At 40.1% G+C, this 14,902-nt stretch overlaps 1 protein-coding gene across 1 annotated transcript in view; it reads right to left on the bottom strand.

The window, feature by feature from the left end:
- The window catches only part of col5a2a (collagen, type V, alpha 2a), a 47,281-nt gene extending 33,143 nt beyond the window's left edge, over positions 1-14,138 (bottom strand). Inside the window, exon 1 of the mRNA XM_042494419.2 lies at positions 13,894-14,138. Coding sequence (XP_042350353.1) covers positions 13,894-13,984 — 91 coding nt within the window. The 5' untranslated portion in view covers positions 13,985-14,138. The remainder of the gene's footprint in view (positions 1-13,893) is intronic.
- Between the last annotated feature and the right edge of the window lie 764 nt (positions 14,139-14,902).

Genomic DNA, 14,902 nt, shown 5'->3' with positions numbered 1-14,902 from the left:
CAACTTTTGAATTTATTGACAACCAACTTGGGGGGTAAAAAATGTTTGATTATCAAAACGTATCAAAAAATATACCCTAAATCTTAATACCCTTAATCTTATTGAGATGTGAAAGGTTCGGATAAGCCACTCAATCACTCAACACTTTTTTTACACCCAAAAAAGACTGTGAAAATAACCCAAAAAATTAGGCCTCTAAGTTCACGAGTGGTGTATTTACTGATGTATTTTATGTAGTAGGAGATAGTCCGAAATGCCAAAACCAGAATCTTCAAAATGGCAGCAGACAAACCAATGGGTGACACCACAGGAGCTTCGTCTATAAATGACTCGGTCTACAATCCACCCCAAGTTTTATGTAGCTATGTAGATCATTTCCTGAGGTTCTGTATTTAAAAACCTGATGCCATCGAAATAAAATGGAATTTAATTACTAGTACATTTTTCCCTTACTGAAATAATCGAAAAACAAAGTACGACAACAGACAGTCTGAGTTATTCTTGATAATCCACAGACTTCAACAGTGTTTACAGTTCTCATTTGTGCTAGAAACAGTTCCTGGAAAACTGCTGACAGTGTGTTCTGTAGATTTATTATCATAGACATTTTGCTGGAAAATTCTTCAAACGTCAGAAATTTAAGACATTTACTTCATATAATTCTGAAACGGTGTGCATGGTTAGACACAATGGGGTAAATAAGAAAATGTGTGGGTTTTTTTTTATATGATTTGGCTTAACCAACTGTTAAAAGCATTAAAATTCATGGTCTGCACAGTTAACCACTGTCTGCAACTCCCATCACATCACATCTGTTTGCCTTTTCAAGCGCAGACCGAGGTGCTGGCGCAAAGCGTCTCCTCTCTGACATTTCACTTTGAATATGTTCGTACGGGAACATAATCACAGGTGGTTGCATAACACATCTTGTCATCTATTTCCCCTGTGCAGTGTTGTGGCTTTAGTCCCTAAATCAATACAGCGGCGAAATCACCCTCATCAGGCGACACAGCACAACATGTGGTCACAACGATCAAAACGCTGACTTTGTAAAATACTCATGTTCAGCCGTTTTTCAGGTTTGGAAGGTTTCTAAGTTGTTTCATGAGGCACCCTATATTTCTGGTGAGGAGCAACCCCAAAGGCAAAAGGGATTTATTGCCCCCTCATTTTGTCTGACCTCAGTGCTGCAGCAGTTTAAGGATGCTGCATCCACTCCACAAACCAAATGGCTGCCGCAGGCTCCTTTTTAAATCCCACTTTTTCTTTCGCATTAGCCTGTGTTTTCTCATATCCCCGTCAAGCTCTCCAATCTCCCTTCCTTTCCTCTTATCCCTATCAAAGCACGCTGTCTGCTTTTTGGACTTTTCCTCCACACTCCTCTGTTTTTCCCCTTCACTGCTCTGTTCTTTTTTTTCTTTTCCAGTTTGTTATTCTAAAAGCTCAGAGAAATGATGCAACAGCTAGGGCACGACACCGGCAAGCACTCTATCATGTCAGCAGCCCCTCGGCAAAGGATGTCGTCTTTAAATATTTATATTTTCAACTGGGCTGCATAGTGTGAGGTTACAAGCTTAATATTATTTATATTTATGTTAGACTGCGAGTTCAAAACACGTTTTAAACAATTGTAACCACAATGGGACCAACTTCCCTTGGGAAAACTTAAATAAAAAGGGCTTTATCATCTATTAAGATTTGCACATACCTCATGTAAACCAAGAGTCGTCCATCTAACCCTTTGAAAGTTGAACTTAAAGCCTTGCTTTATTTTAAAACATGGGAAAAAGAGCGATGAGAAACAAAAGAAATGACTCGAAAATTAGATATAATAAAAATAATTAGAAATTACTGAAAAGTACAAGAAAATGACCTAAAAATTCGTTAAAAAGAAAAAAAAAATTCAAAAATGACATGACAAGGAAAAAATTCAAATCCCACCAATTTGAAGTTTGAAGCATGAGTTTAAAGTGTTAAATACTAATGGTGCCTAGAACACAATGAAACATGATGTCTCTACAGGTTTCAAAGGGTTAATCATGAGTCATGAAACATTATTGTTTCAATTAGACATTTATAGGATTAGGGGTTTAACGAAAAAAAAACAGAAGTATTCCGGGGAGTAACTGCAGGGTTTAATAATAGTTTTTTGGGTTTTTTTTTAATGCAGAAAATTGCATCAAGATCCATCCAAAACACTGCTGGAAGATCCTTGTTTAAAAGTGATGTGACATGATTGTATTTACAGAAATGCAATTTAACAAATGGGTTGCAGCCCTAAAACTCAAACACAAAGCCAGTGTTATGGTGAGGCTTTTGGAAGCACAGACTGACTCTGTGAGGAAAACAGTGTCTGAGCAGATGCTTAGGCCAAAGATTCCTCAAAACATTTAGAGATATGCTTGAGTTGGCGTTCGCCCAGTGTCATCTGTGAAATGGAAACCATGACTTAATTCCAGGTGAACTACATCAACTGTTCCCCGAGCTTTTCAAACATTGCACCGAGACGTGTGAGTTTAACTAAAAACATGGAGGGAGAACAGCTTGGGCAGTTTCCACTGATTATCTCTCCACAGGTACAAACCACCTGGGTCTGACATTAGTTGTGTTTAAAGAGAAACAGTGTGGTGGCTCTGCTGGCCAGTAGCCAGTGATAGCTGTGGTTAATACTGAAGAAAAGAAGAAAAGAGCCTGAGAGGGAGGGGGTCAGCACAATGAGGCCCCTCACTGTGGTGACATCACTGAGGCCCCGGGGGACACGACACAGAATTTATCACTTTCTCTTTATTGCTAAATGGAGCCCTTGAAGTCGGCTGCAGCCTGCGTTTTTGTAAATGCTGGAGGCAGACACAGACAGAGAGAGGTGATGAGGTCAGAGGGGATCTGTGAGAAGACATTTTAGCTTAGGGAGGTCACTGAGGCCCATAGCCACGTGGATCTCTTCAGAAATAGCTGCATCTGTGAAACCTGCACCATGCTAATCACAGGTTTTTAGGTTTATGTGTATATGTTGACAGATTAATAAAAATAAACTGCAACACAGAAAGGCTGAACATATGTTTGAGATATTTTAGAAACAGTGTCTGCTCTCTCTCACCAGAAAAAGAAGAAGGCATACTTTTTTCATCCCCAGGGGTAAATTCAATTTCTTCACCCTGGTGTTTAATGTTACATACACACAGGCTTGAAATACACACACATGCACAAACAGGAAACAGCATTAAAATGGAGAGATGAAGAGCAATTGGTGGTTTGGTTCTTTGCTCAGTGCAAACTTCTTCTGTTACCAGTCCACACTCCTTACTTGGCCTATACGGGGACTTAAACCTATGCACTTATGGTCTGAGCTACTGCTGCCCTGAAGGACAGGAGAGGTGGCAGAGAGAAGGGGGACGACACACAGCCAAGGGCCTCAGGCTGAATCAAACCACTATGGAGCGCACACTCTTCCAGGTGAGCTAGAGGTCGCCCCCATCACCACTCAGTGCCCCAGGAGTCACAAAAGACTATTGACAAATAAATGTATGTAATGTGCAATATTTACTATATGTTAATGTAAATATATATATACTGATATTAGTATCCAGAAAATCAGCATCTTTAAGACTTCGAAACCTGAGCAAATTGGCATGATTTCTTTAAAAACATGAGAAGGCAATGAGCAGCGAAGGAAAAAATGACCCAAAAAATAGCAAGCAATTAGTACAAGACAAAACGGTACAAGAATATTACTTGGAAAAACAAACAAACACAAAAAAAGGCAAACAAAAGTTGGAAAAAGTACTCACAAATTATAATAATTCTGTAACATAATTTTGAACGTGTAATTATGATAAATTATAATACATATTTTTCCCTAACTTTTTCCCTTGACATTTTTCTTGACTTTTTATTTTTTCCCCCCACTTTTCAAAAAAATGATTTTCAAAATCTACCAATTTCTTGCAATTTGTGGAGCATTTTTTACCGAGTTGCTCATTGCTCTTTTTCCATGTTTTGAAAGAAACTGAACTAATTTTCTCCAGGTCAAAAGGTTTAAATACTTGTGAAAAGCATCTGAAAACAGCACAAGACAACTGATGTCACTCCAGGTTCCAAAAGGTTAAACTCCAAAACTCATAAAAATGAATTTACAACAGGCATCTTGCATGCAAGAAAGAAGAAAATGAAAGTATGTAGCACAATTTGCATTGAAACCAATAGTTACGTTGTTTCACATAATGACACTTATTTTCACAGTCTTGACCATCTGCCTGCAATAACGCTGACGGAACTGTGCTGTTACTCATTAATTTCACCAACAGCTGCACAGTCACTGCACTGACTTAGTGGGTTCGGTTTTAAAGCTGAGAGGGCTGTTACAATGTCTTCAAATGACAGGAATAACAGTGGTAAGTAAAATATGATCATAACCAATGGCAATAATGGCAAAACTACAAATAAAGCACTGTAAAAAAAACTGTCTTCATCTGTTCAAAAATGATGAAAGTATATGATATACCCTTCGTTACTAATATAGCCAGTCTACAGCTGTAGAAGGAGCTGCTGTGTAGGAGAAAGTTCTACAATCTGGACTTCAGACTCAATGTATCACGTTAACATTTCTTGCCAGTTGAATTTAGTTGAAAAAAGGATAGTTATACGCACATCGCGCTTGTGCAAGGCTATAAAGAACAAATGTCATGTGGGAACATGGTAATGCCTGCACACTGACTCCATGCCACATAAGTTTATTGAAGGCAATGCTTCGATCCTGCCTGGATCTTCGTCAGGTCAAAGACGAGGATTCCAGGCAGGATCGAAACATTGTCTTTAATAAACTTGTGTGGCATGGAGTAAGTGTGCAGTTGAAGCTAGCTGACAGAATCTGCCGTACTGCTTTCTTTGTGACTTATGAAAAGCCTAATCATATGATAAAATACCATATATTTAACAACATTTCGTGTTTTGTCCAAATTGCAGTTAAATCTACCTATAAGTAAATGCCCTCTATCACCCACACACTCAGAGACGCACACAGTGACCTGTATTTCCCTAATGAGGTCAGCGTGAGGGGAATATTCCCATCCATGTCTTTGTGACTTTATGGCAAAATACCAAACTGCATCAACCAATGAAGCACTATTTTACAGGCATCGTGAGAGCGGTCCTGCAGTGTCATCAGTGCCAAGCGAAGGATTATTTCTTGGCAGATCTGCAGCAGTTTGTTTGCAGAAACTCCTCCCTTCCATCTGGAACAGCTGCATACTTTATTCAACATGTCATCAACAGCTGGGTGAGCCTTGGAAATGTCTTCCCAAAAGACCAATTCTGACCAGAAAAAGGCTGTAATATTAGTTGTCTTCAATTCTGAAGAGCTAAAAAATTGCCAGCTGACCTAATTTTTTGATAAATAAATAAAGTGACCTTTTGCAAAGTTAAATTGCTTCTACATTCTACGTTAGTAACAGTGCACACTTTCCTTTCTTTTGTCCATAATAAAATTTACTGCTGTTATTTTAATTGCTTATAGGTACAAGGGGAACACAGGCATTTATACTCAAATATGTCAAACAATCTAAAAAAAAACAACCTGTTTTGACCTCATTTTTGTCTTATCTCTTGACCGTGAATCAAAATAGTCATTAACAACAACAAGCAGAGCTGAAACATGTGCTTTTCCAGAGGAAATTCCAATTCAACACGACTTCCTGTGCTGCAGTTGGATGAGTTTACTGCGATGTACAGGGATAGAGAATGACACTCTAGAGATGGACTTGTATCAAACACGGGCTTCCCTCGCTGCTGTGTCTCCCACATCCTTTCACATTCTCACCCTCTTTTTTCTCTGATTTTGCTCCCCCATTCTAAACTCCAGCTTTTATCCTCCTCCCCTGCCTTGACTCCTCTCTGTCCCCTTCCTCCTCCTTTCTCTTTCAGCCTTCTGTTCTTTCCCCTCTCATCTGTGCTTTTCTTCCCCTTCAATCCCCTTCAATCCCCCTCTGCTAATAGATATGAAATTATGATGAAATGAGGTCCCCTCCTTTCCGTTTGTATCCCTTGTTTAAAGCTTAACCCCCTAAATACCAGGCCACATCAGTGAAAGGCTTTGAAACAAGAGGGAGCGTGAGATTAAACAGAAATCAAGACTCAAAGCCTGTACTTAAGAGCTGTAATTTAGCTCAGGTAAATAAAGACTGGCATGATGCACAACGCTGCTCCAGCTGTGTGTATTTGTCGGGGTGGAACCGGAGTGGCTGATTAAGTGAAGCCTGAGAGAAAATGTTAATACACACTACAGCAATTACAAGGTTATCGTGCAGGATACTGTTTCTTTAAGAAAACCCATGCAGCTTTGCTTTAATTCCAAGTATATTTACAAAAATGCAAACTACTGGTATTTAATGTCATTCACATGGATATAATTTGAAAGCAAGCCGACTGTAAATGACCATGGCAGCATTTGGAATTGTTGTTCTTCTGGTTGAAATGTTTCTAACTCTTTGCGTACTGTAAACACTAAAAGCTGGAGCATCTTGGTATGCAAAGCCAGCTCGCTGACAACTTGAAGGCGAACTGAATCAGCTGATGTAAACAGTACAGCTTTGCCAGTCATTCTCCAAAACTTCACCTCTTTCAGCCGCTTCTCTGCACCAACGGCTTAATAGTTTTTTTCACCTAATGGTAGCCATGAGTCACCGACTACAAGCAGACATTTCCACATCTAGCTGGTCTGGCTCTGTGTGAGAAGTGTTTGTTCGGGAACACTGACTGGACGTTGCGGCCAGTGGGTAAAGGGGCAGCACAGACTCACATTGTGTTAAAAGAATGTACCCTTCTCTTCACTGCATAACTTACGTCTTCACTGGACATCTTTTCAGTCCAAAGTCTGAGTGATGCCGATTTTGATGCAACAGACCATGATCCAATAGGAAAAAAGCTTTCTAAATACTTCCAATCTCCTTCTCAGCACAACTGATTGTCTTTCACAGAACTGCAGCTCTCAGCTAACACAAAGTATATCTGCTTTGCGCTCCATTTGAATTTAATAGTATTTGACATTTTGCGAAACATCATCCACTGGTCGCTCTGCTGAGTCCTGGCAGTTCTGCACAGTAAAGACTCCAGCAGTATGTGTGTTGGAACTGTACTAAACCTAATAATTTTCCTCTCTGAACATGAGCCTCTTGGAGATTATCTCTTTGTGTACTATGGAGGGCCATTGTACATTCATTACAATGATTCATTTTGCCAGGCAGACTCCCTTTAAAGACTGTACTCCATTGATCTGGTAGAGAAATGTCCTCCACAAGACACGTCTTGACAGTGAACAGGGGAATCCCAAAATACACGGTCCAACTCAGTCAGGGGGCATCCATCAAACACAATCACCATAAAGTCAAAGAGATCCAAGACTTCGACTTGTTTCTGAGAAACCGAGCACGCCAGAGCTCGCTGATAATTATGCAACACCCGGATTTAATCACATACAGCACAGTGCTTCTTAACGAGAAATTAACCATTTGTAAGACAACATGCAGTCTAATATTCTTACTTTTAACAGACTTCAGTAAGATAGTTCTCACTTCAGCTTCACTAGACCACCTGGATTCAAAAACCACCTTGAGGCATTTCGCCGCACTTATATGAGGCATTTCACCATCAAGTCACTCAGCTGTCCAACAAGCTGTTAAGAGCCTAAACATAACTTATGCTACATTTCTGACCCTTGTCACCCATGTAGCTCCACTTGTTCACCCTCTGCAGCTGTAATGTACACAACCTCGCTACAACTTAGAATTTAGGTTGAACCACAACCTGCAATTATGGCTGACAGTCACCATGTTGTGGTAGTTAAAACAAGCGGTGCTTGAGGATTTGACAGACAATTTTATCACATTTTTAAGAATTTATGTAGATAAGGTTATATCTAAAAGACGAGCTTTTGATTTGATAAAATATCTATTGATTTTTTTAATTCACAAAATAAAAACCATACACTTGACAATGAATATAAAAGATACCAAAAAGTAACCTTAAATGTAGCATATAAAGGCCCTTTGACTGTAATGAAGTACGTTCTGCTGTTGCACTTCTGGACAAGGCACTGAAATCAGTGAAAATAAAGAGAAATGATCCAAAAATTATTGACAACGAAGCTGCTCAAAAGTCAAACATAAATTAAACTTAGCAGTAACTCACCACAAGGCCTTTCTTACCCCTCCAGATAATGAATGTGCCCCAAATCTTATAAAAAAGTGTTGTATTTTTTTTTTTTTTTGCAACAATCTATCAACCCAACTTTGCTTGCCTGGTCTATTAACAGATTTTCATTACAGTACAATTTCAGCTTTAGCTTCAAGTAAACAATATAACCACATTCTCAATTCTACTGTTGAGTTTATAGTTTGCTGGGAAGCACTGGGCGTCAATTATATTTAAATGTTGCCAAATTCAGCAAAGTATGCTACTCAAGAAGAAATGCATTGTGAGTGAAGCACTGCTCATTACTGACAATGGCACTCTTCTTTGCTTAATATGAAAATTCACTCTCATCAGCAACGTTAATCTAATTTTGCTGAGTCATTACCTGGTCAACAGCGCTTCCCCACTGAGAGAGAGGGGTTCCCAGATGGGACGTAACATCTCATGAAATTGGAAGATTTAAAGCAATTACAGCAGCCTTTGAAATGGTCACCGGGGGAGGGTCGGAGAACATGTTCAGAGGGAGTGCTATATTACACTGAGACCCGCCAACCTACCGAGGATAAGCACCAGAGGGCAAAAGTCCTCCTGATCCTCTGGAAAAACTACAACCAGCTGTATCAACACTCACTGTACAGGCAAACTAGCAACAGCAGGCCTTCGCAAAAGCATTTACACGATGTTTATGTTTGTTTTCCTGGCATCTGGGGAAGGACAATATTACTTTTTAATTGTTAGGAGAGATAATGTTTGCCTAAATTACACAGCTAAGAATCGCCTGTCATTATTTTATCAACAATTACTTTAATGAACAATTAAATAGGTACTCTGCCAATTTAGGATTGCACTTTCATAAAGATGGCGGATGAAAAAGAGTCAGACTAAAAAAGAATGTTTAAAATTTCAGAAGCAGGGGCCAAGATAGCCTTTTAGTCCTCAGTAACCTCTGTGGCTGAAAAATGAAGCAAATGCTGAAATGCCAAAAACTGCAGCTCATCTAATGGCCACTTGGGGGTGGCTCCAAAACAGAGTCACACCCAACAGACCCCGATGTTGAAATGCTCAACTTTACAGCAGAAATAAGCATGTATACAGCCTGAAACAGACCACTGTTTTGGTCTCTATTTCAACATTTATGACAATTATACAGGGGTTGAATGATTTTATTTTTCAACTCAACCTCCCAAAATTACAAATATTTAAAAACGGGGCTGCTTGAGTGTATGAGTCTGATCTGCCCCTCACTACTCCATAGTTCCTTCCTCTTGTCCAAATATGGTCACTTCTGGCTCTAAAAAGCCAAGACAGCTATAGCCAAAATGCCAAACTTGAGGCTTCAAAACCACATACTACAAACCAATGGCCGACGTCACAGTAGCTAGGTCCATTATTTATATACTCTATGGTCAAGCTACAAAAATGCTGGGTCCTACATTTCCTATGATGCAACAGGATATCATCTCTCTTCAGACCCTCCTTGCCTCAAATATGCCCACTTTTTTCAAACAGCCTTTTCATTAACAATAAGAAAGTTTTAAGCACAAGTTAAGAGGAGTGTGCTTTTAATTTTTAACTTTTTTTCAACATTTACAGAATACAGCCCAAATATCAACTTGGAAATATTTTTATTTATTCAAATGCCACACATATATGTGGATTTAGTGGCCATGCTTTTTCAGTATAAGCAATTCTGGCACATTCTTAATTATAATGAAATAAAGGTAATTAAGACACTCAAGAGACTCAGCCCGTTGTGTGTTTACGCTCCGTCCTGTCATCCTCCCACACGGACAGGCTGAGAGGATCACAGGGCAGATTGGGGACTAAGTGCCAATCAAGGACCAGGAAGCCTGTCAGGGGGAGCCATAATTGCATGGCTTTTAAACAAACAGTTACTTTAACTTGAACCTGCGGAGGTGTCCAGTGTAAAGATGCGGGAAAAAAAGGAAGAACCAAGGCAAACCATGAAGCCAGAAAGTTTTGAAATCTCTCAATGCTCAAGCCACCCTATGGCAATACTGACACATTATGTCTTACATTAGTCAGTTAACGTCCACCCCTTCCAACTATATCTAAAGGCTAAGATGTTTTTCTTTAATATTTTTTTCCAAACACTGCCAAAGCAACTATTTTAACATCTGGAAGTCATCCCCCCACCCCAAGCCTCCATTTGCTGACTGCAATAATTTGGTTTATAAGCAGTTCCCATGGAGCAGTCCGCACAGGCACAATCTGCATTAACAATCTATCAGCTCCATCGTCTGTGCCACCAAGACACCCCCAGGTTCACCGCCAGACACACTGTTAAAACTGCCCTTCTCGGACGTGTAACTCAAGACAATGTACAATCTGCTGAGGCCGACCCCCTTAAACTGTGGAAGAAAAGAGGCGTGTAATCAAGTCATAGCTCAAAAATGCAGCATGTGTTTCTAATCAGAGCCGTCTGTGGACCTGGTTGAATTCACATGTTTGGACGTTTCAGCTTTGGTAGAAAACAGCCCATTTGTTGCGATGTCAGTGATGTGGCAACAACAACTGGAACCAATTTAGAAGACAGAGTGACCTCATGTAGGTTTTGTTGATTTGGAATACCAGATTTTCTTTTGCTTTCTGCTTGAGCGTTTCTCTCAGAAAGAGGGAAAAACGTTTTGAGTTGATTTGCGTTTTGGCTCTGATGAATCTCAAGAACCCTGGTGATGATGAGACAAATGGAACTCTGTTAAGAAGCTCAAGTAATCCACTGGCTTCACAAAGACTGAGTGTTTGGTCCCTTTGATGTAAGGCGCTAAGTGGCATCTTTGAGGATGTTTTACAGCTATGTCAGCGTCTGGGAGGAGTAATGCTCAAACTCTCACACTCACACACACACACACACACACACACACACACACACACACACACACACACACACACACACACACACACACACACACACACGTAGAGGCATAATTCTTCTCAGGCTAAAACTGTGGGCACAGACTCCTGTTTTTTGTTATTGGAGTTGCTAAACTATTTCTTTTTTTTTTCTTTTTTCCATGTTCACATCCCTAAACCTTACTCCAAATATTATTTGAACACTTCTGCTCTTTCCAATACAGGTTTTGTATAAGGGCCATACTGTATTTTTATCCTGGTAATCTATACTGGCGTCACCATTTCCAATTGTGAGCTTTAAGTCTGCTCCTTGATCTCATTTGCCAACTTATGTTCCTCTGCAAACTTTCCGCACATGTGCAGCCAGCCATATGACTTTGATTCTTAGCTGTACAGCTACATTGACTGCAAAACTCAACATTCATTTTAAACATGTTTTCAGTCTTCAAAGAACCATGTTTGATTTTTGTAAATTCCACAAAAGTCTGTTTGCTCTGATATCTTTCCAATAACCTCAAGGTCCTCTACAGACTTTTTCTGACTTCTTTGGATTTTTCAGAAGAAACTTGAATCGTGTTGGCAGTTAGCTGAGAGACTGACACTGTTTGCAATGACATAGCTTCAACAACATTTAACCACACACAATTAGATGGTGCAACTTTCCATATAAAAGTCCCAATAAAACACTAGTGATTGTAGCTGTGGGCATATGCAGTACCCCAGAGCTGCTCATTGTTTTAAGCAGTGTCAGAGCTCTTGGTTTAGCATGGTATTCATCTGTCGTTCTCACAGCCTCTTATTGGTGGTTAGCATATTTTCTATTCAGTCTAAGCACATTAGCTCAGCAAAAAGCAGTCTCAAAACCTATTGGCTATTGGTCTGATGATGATAAGTTTTTGGAGGCTTGGCCCAATATATTGGTAGATCCACATTTTTTACATGACCTATTAAATGTGACTGGTCAAGATAACATGGACTACAAACTGACTAAAATCAGAAACTAGAATACTTTCGATACTGAAATCTTGTCCCGCTGCATGCAGAGTCTGCATACATAAAATGGCAAAAAAAAAAAAAAATCTGCACATAAAAAAGGCCTTCCATAGAATACTAACTGGTCATTACTTGAAACAAGTCTTGAAAGCCCCTCACACATACATACACACACACACACACACACACACACACACACACACACACACACACACACACACATGTACATTGTCTCAAAGCGCTGGTGAACCACATTTTCCCTTAGTCTACAAAAACCATGAACTTTCCACTGTTTTTATTCGGTCAAAATGCAATCATCTCACCCACCACTATTCCATGGAAAGAAGCCTGCGAGATCACTGCGCTGTTTCACATGAACAAATATGGACAGAGACAGTTCCCCCAGCAAGGATGGAGAAGCTCATTGGAACACATCCTTGAATAACTTTTAAACAACATAAGACAAACGCACAGTAACATAAAATCTTTGATTGATGATTATGTCAGATCAGAAAAAAGTGTTTGAGTAAAGCTGTATCTTCTTTCACAGTCGCATAAAAGATCCATCATTGAGCTTGATCAATTCAGTGATCAACTGCAGTTTTGTCCTATAAGTAAAATGCCATCATCAGTATTAGAGTTCAATCATTTTTTCAGCAGGGTTAAACTGTGAACAAACACTCAGAGACTTGTTTGGGGCCCTATGCTGCACTCACCACAGGATGGCGCACTATCTGGTGCCACACTATCACTCAACTGTCTCTGCTTAATGTGAAATTTAAGGAGTACAGCCAACCCATTTTAGTTAATGACATAATGAAAGAAAAACTTAAATTATCCAGAGGGAGTGACAGCTTTAAAATAATAAACAGTACTGTCTGTGCTGCCCTGCTTAACTCCACACACCATCAGGGGCCCATCAAATGAACTTTCCAGTGCTCAGTGTGGCCCATGACATCATACGTAGAGACAACACAGTCCCTGTGACGACACGAGAGATCAAACACTCTGGGTGAAGAAAAAAAGAAGGGGAAGCACAGTTCAAGTAAAACAGGAACACTCAGGTGTTCCAGCTCTCGGGGTTGCCAGCGGAAGACATCAGCAGCCCCGCAGTACACCGGGTGACTCAGAGAATCCAACAGCATCTCATGTCTCCTCACATCTGGCCTGAATTAACATGCTGCAGTCTGTGTTCCCTCAGAGGCGCGTGAGCCCTGGTGCTGAAATTCTTTTTGCAGATGTACAATGTAGTCCGAAGGGGAAGAGAATGGTTGCGGTAATGAATGTTCCAAAGTGCTGAAGTGGTGCAAAACCGCAAAGGTGCTCATTTCCCTCCTCTGCACATTTTCGGTGCCTGAGGGTGACATCACTTGCAATCACTGACAGATGTCTTCAGGACTGTTTCCTGACATACACGGCTTGTTTGCCAATTTCAGATAATCTGCGTTAGAGCTACTCTCATCGCTTTTAAATCTTCTCTAATCTAGTCTCCAATAAGCACAAAAGGTTTGTTTTAATCATCCTCCATCAATCCTTGGAGGCGGTAGAACAAATGAAGTTGTCATGTTCGAGGAGGATTCACTTTGGCACAAAAAAAATGCAAACACAGGATGTAGGAAATTAACAATATCTGACCATTCTTTCTTATTAAAAGTGACTTCTCCCTCAATCAGGGGGGCACATAAAGGAGCTTATGTTACTTAAACCACTAGCAAAAAAAAAACTTGTAAAACTTGCACAAAATACCCAAAGCTTAAGATCAGTCCATTCCACCAGCCACCTTCAAACATTATTCTCAACAGCGATTAGGTGTTAAAACAAACAGCAGAGGGGTTCACTTACCACTGCTCCCGTCTTGACATGTTACAATCAAAACCTGGGCTACGGAGACTACCAGAAAAAGGAAAGTCCTTAAATGCACAAAGCTCATCATGTCTATAAAAAAGACATGAGCCTTCCTTGCAGGGGAAAAAGGATGAAAAGGGGAAAAAAAATGCTCAGGTTATCACTGCACCACCATGAATACAAGAGTAACCTCTCCTTGTAAGCAGCAAGCAGACCCAGCCCAGACTGCGTGAGTGCTTTTTTGTGTAGTTACAGCTTTAAATGAGAAGAATGCTGGCCAGCCTAATTTTCCTCCCCCTTTTGTCAGCCCTCTCCCATAACCATCCTCTCACAGGCTGTTGTGGCTGTGGGAGAACTACACCCATGTTCACAAGTTCTCATACTTTCCAGCGATTCTTTGCGTCTATAGCCATCTCACAATGTAATAACTTTGCCTTACAGTAAAAGATGCAAGGGAACAGATAAGGAAAACTGAATTTGCTTGTTTGGAGGTGTCACAGAGTTTTGCCTCTCTTCAGAAGTGGTTGCTAAGCAAGATCATAAAAAGTGTGGTTTTATTGCTGTCTCTGAGGCACCAAACAAGACACACAGTAAGCTCGGAGTCCCTTTTTACTGGGCAGTTAAAAGTAAGAATAGAGTTTATAACTGCTCTTTTCTGATGAGATATTGAAGTCAAGAAAATGTGGCATCGCTTGTTTGCTTCTTGAATCTCTTTAGTTGCACTGTGCTTAGTCTAAAGTGCAGAAAAAGAGATAAAAAGCAAAGTGAAACTGTGTGTGACGGTCACTGTGGGTGGTCGTGATTGTAGGTGGTCATGATGGGGAATCTGGAGTGTAAATTTAGAGAGAAATTTGGGGTCAACACCTTTTGACTTACGGTGAGAACATGGAATCTGACCACAGTGCTAATACCAGTTTGACATCCAATCACAGAGTGCAATGTTTTAGATCAATAAGAGCAATATTAGCTGTTTCAAAACTGTCTGAATCATATAATGTCAGTGTCT

Source organism: Plectropomus leopardus, chromosome 10 (assembly GCF_026936395.1).
Source record: "Plectropomus leopardus strain MGB_pleo_1.0 chromosome 10, ASM2693639v1, whole genome shotgun sequence".
In the NCBI taxonomy this organism is placed as follows: domain Eukaryota; kingdom Metazoa; phylum Chordata; class Actinopteri; order Perciformes; family Serranidae; genus Plectropomus; species Plectropomus leopardus.
This window is presented reverse-complemented; position numbering and strand designations above follow the sequence as displayed.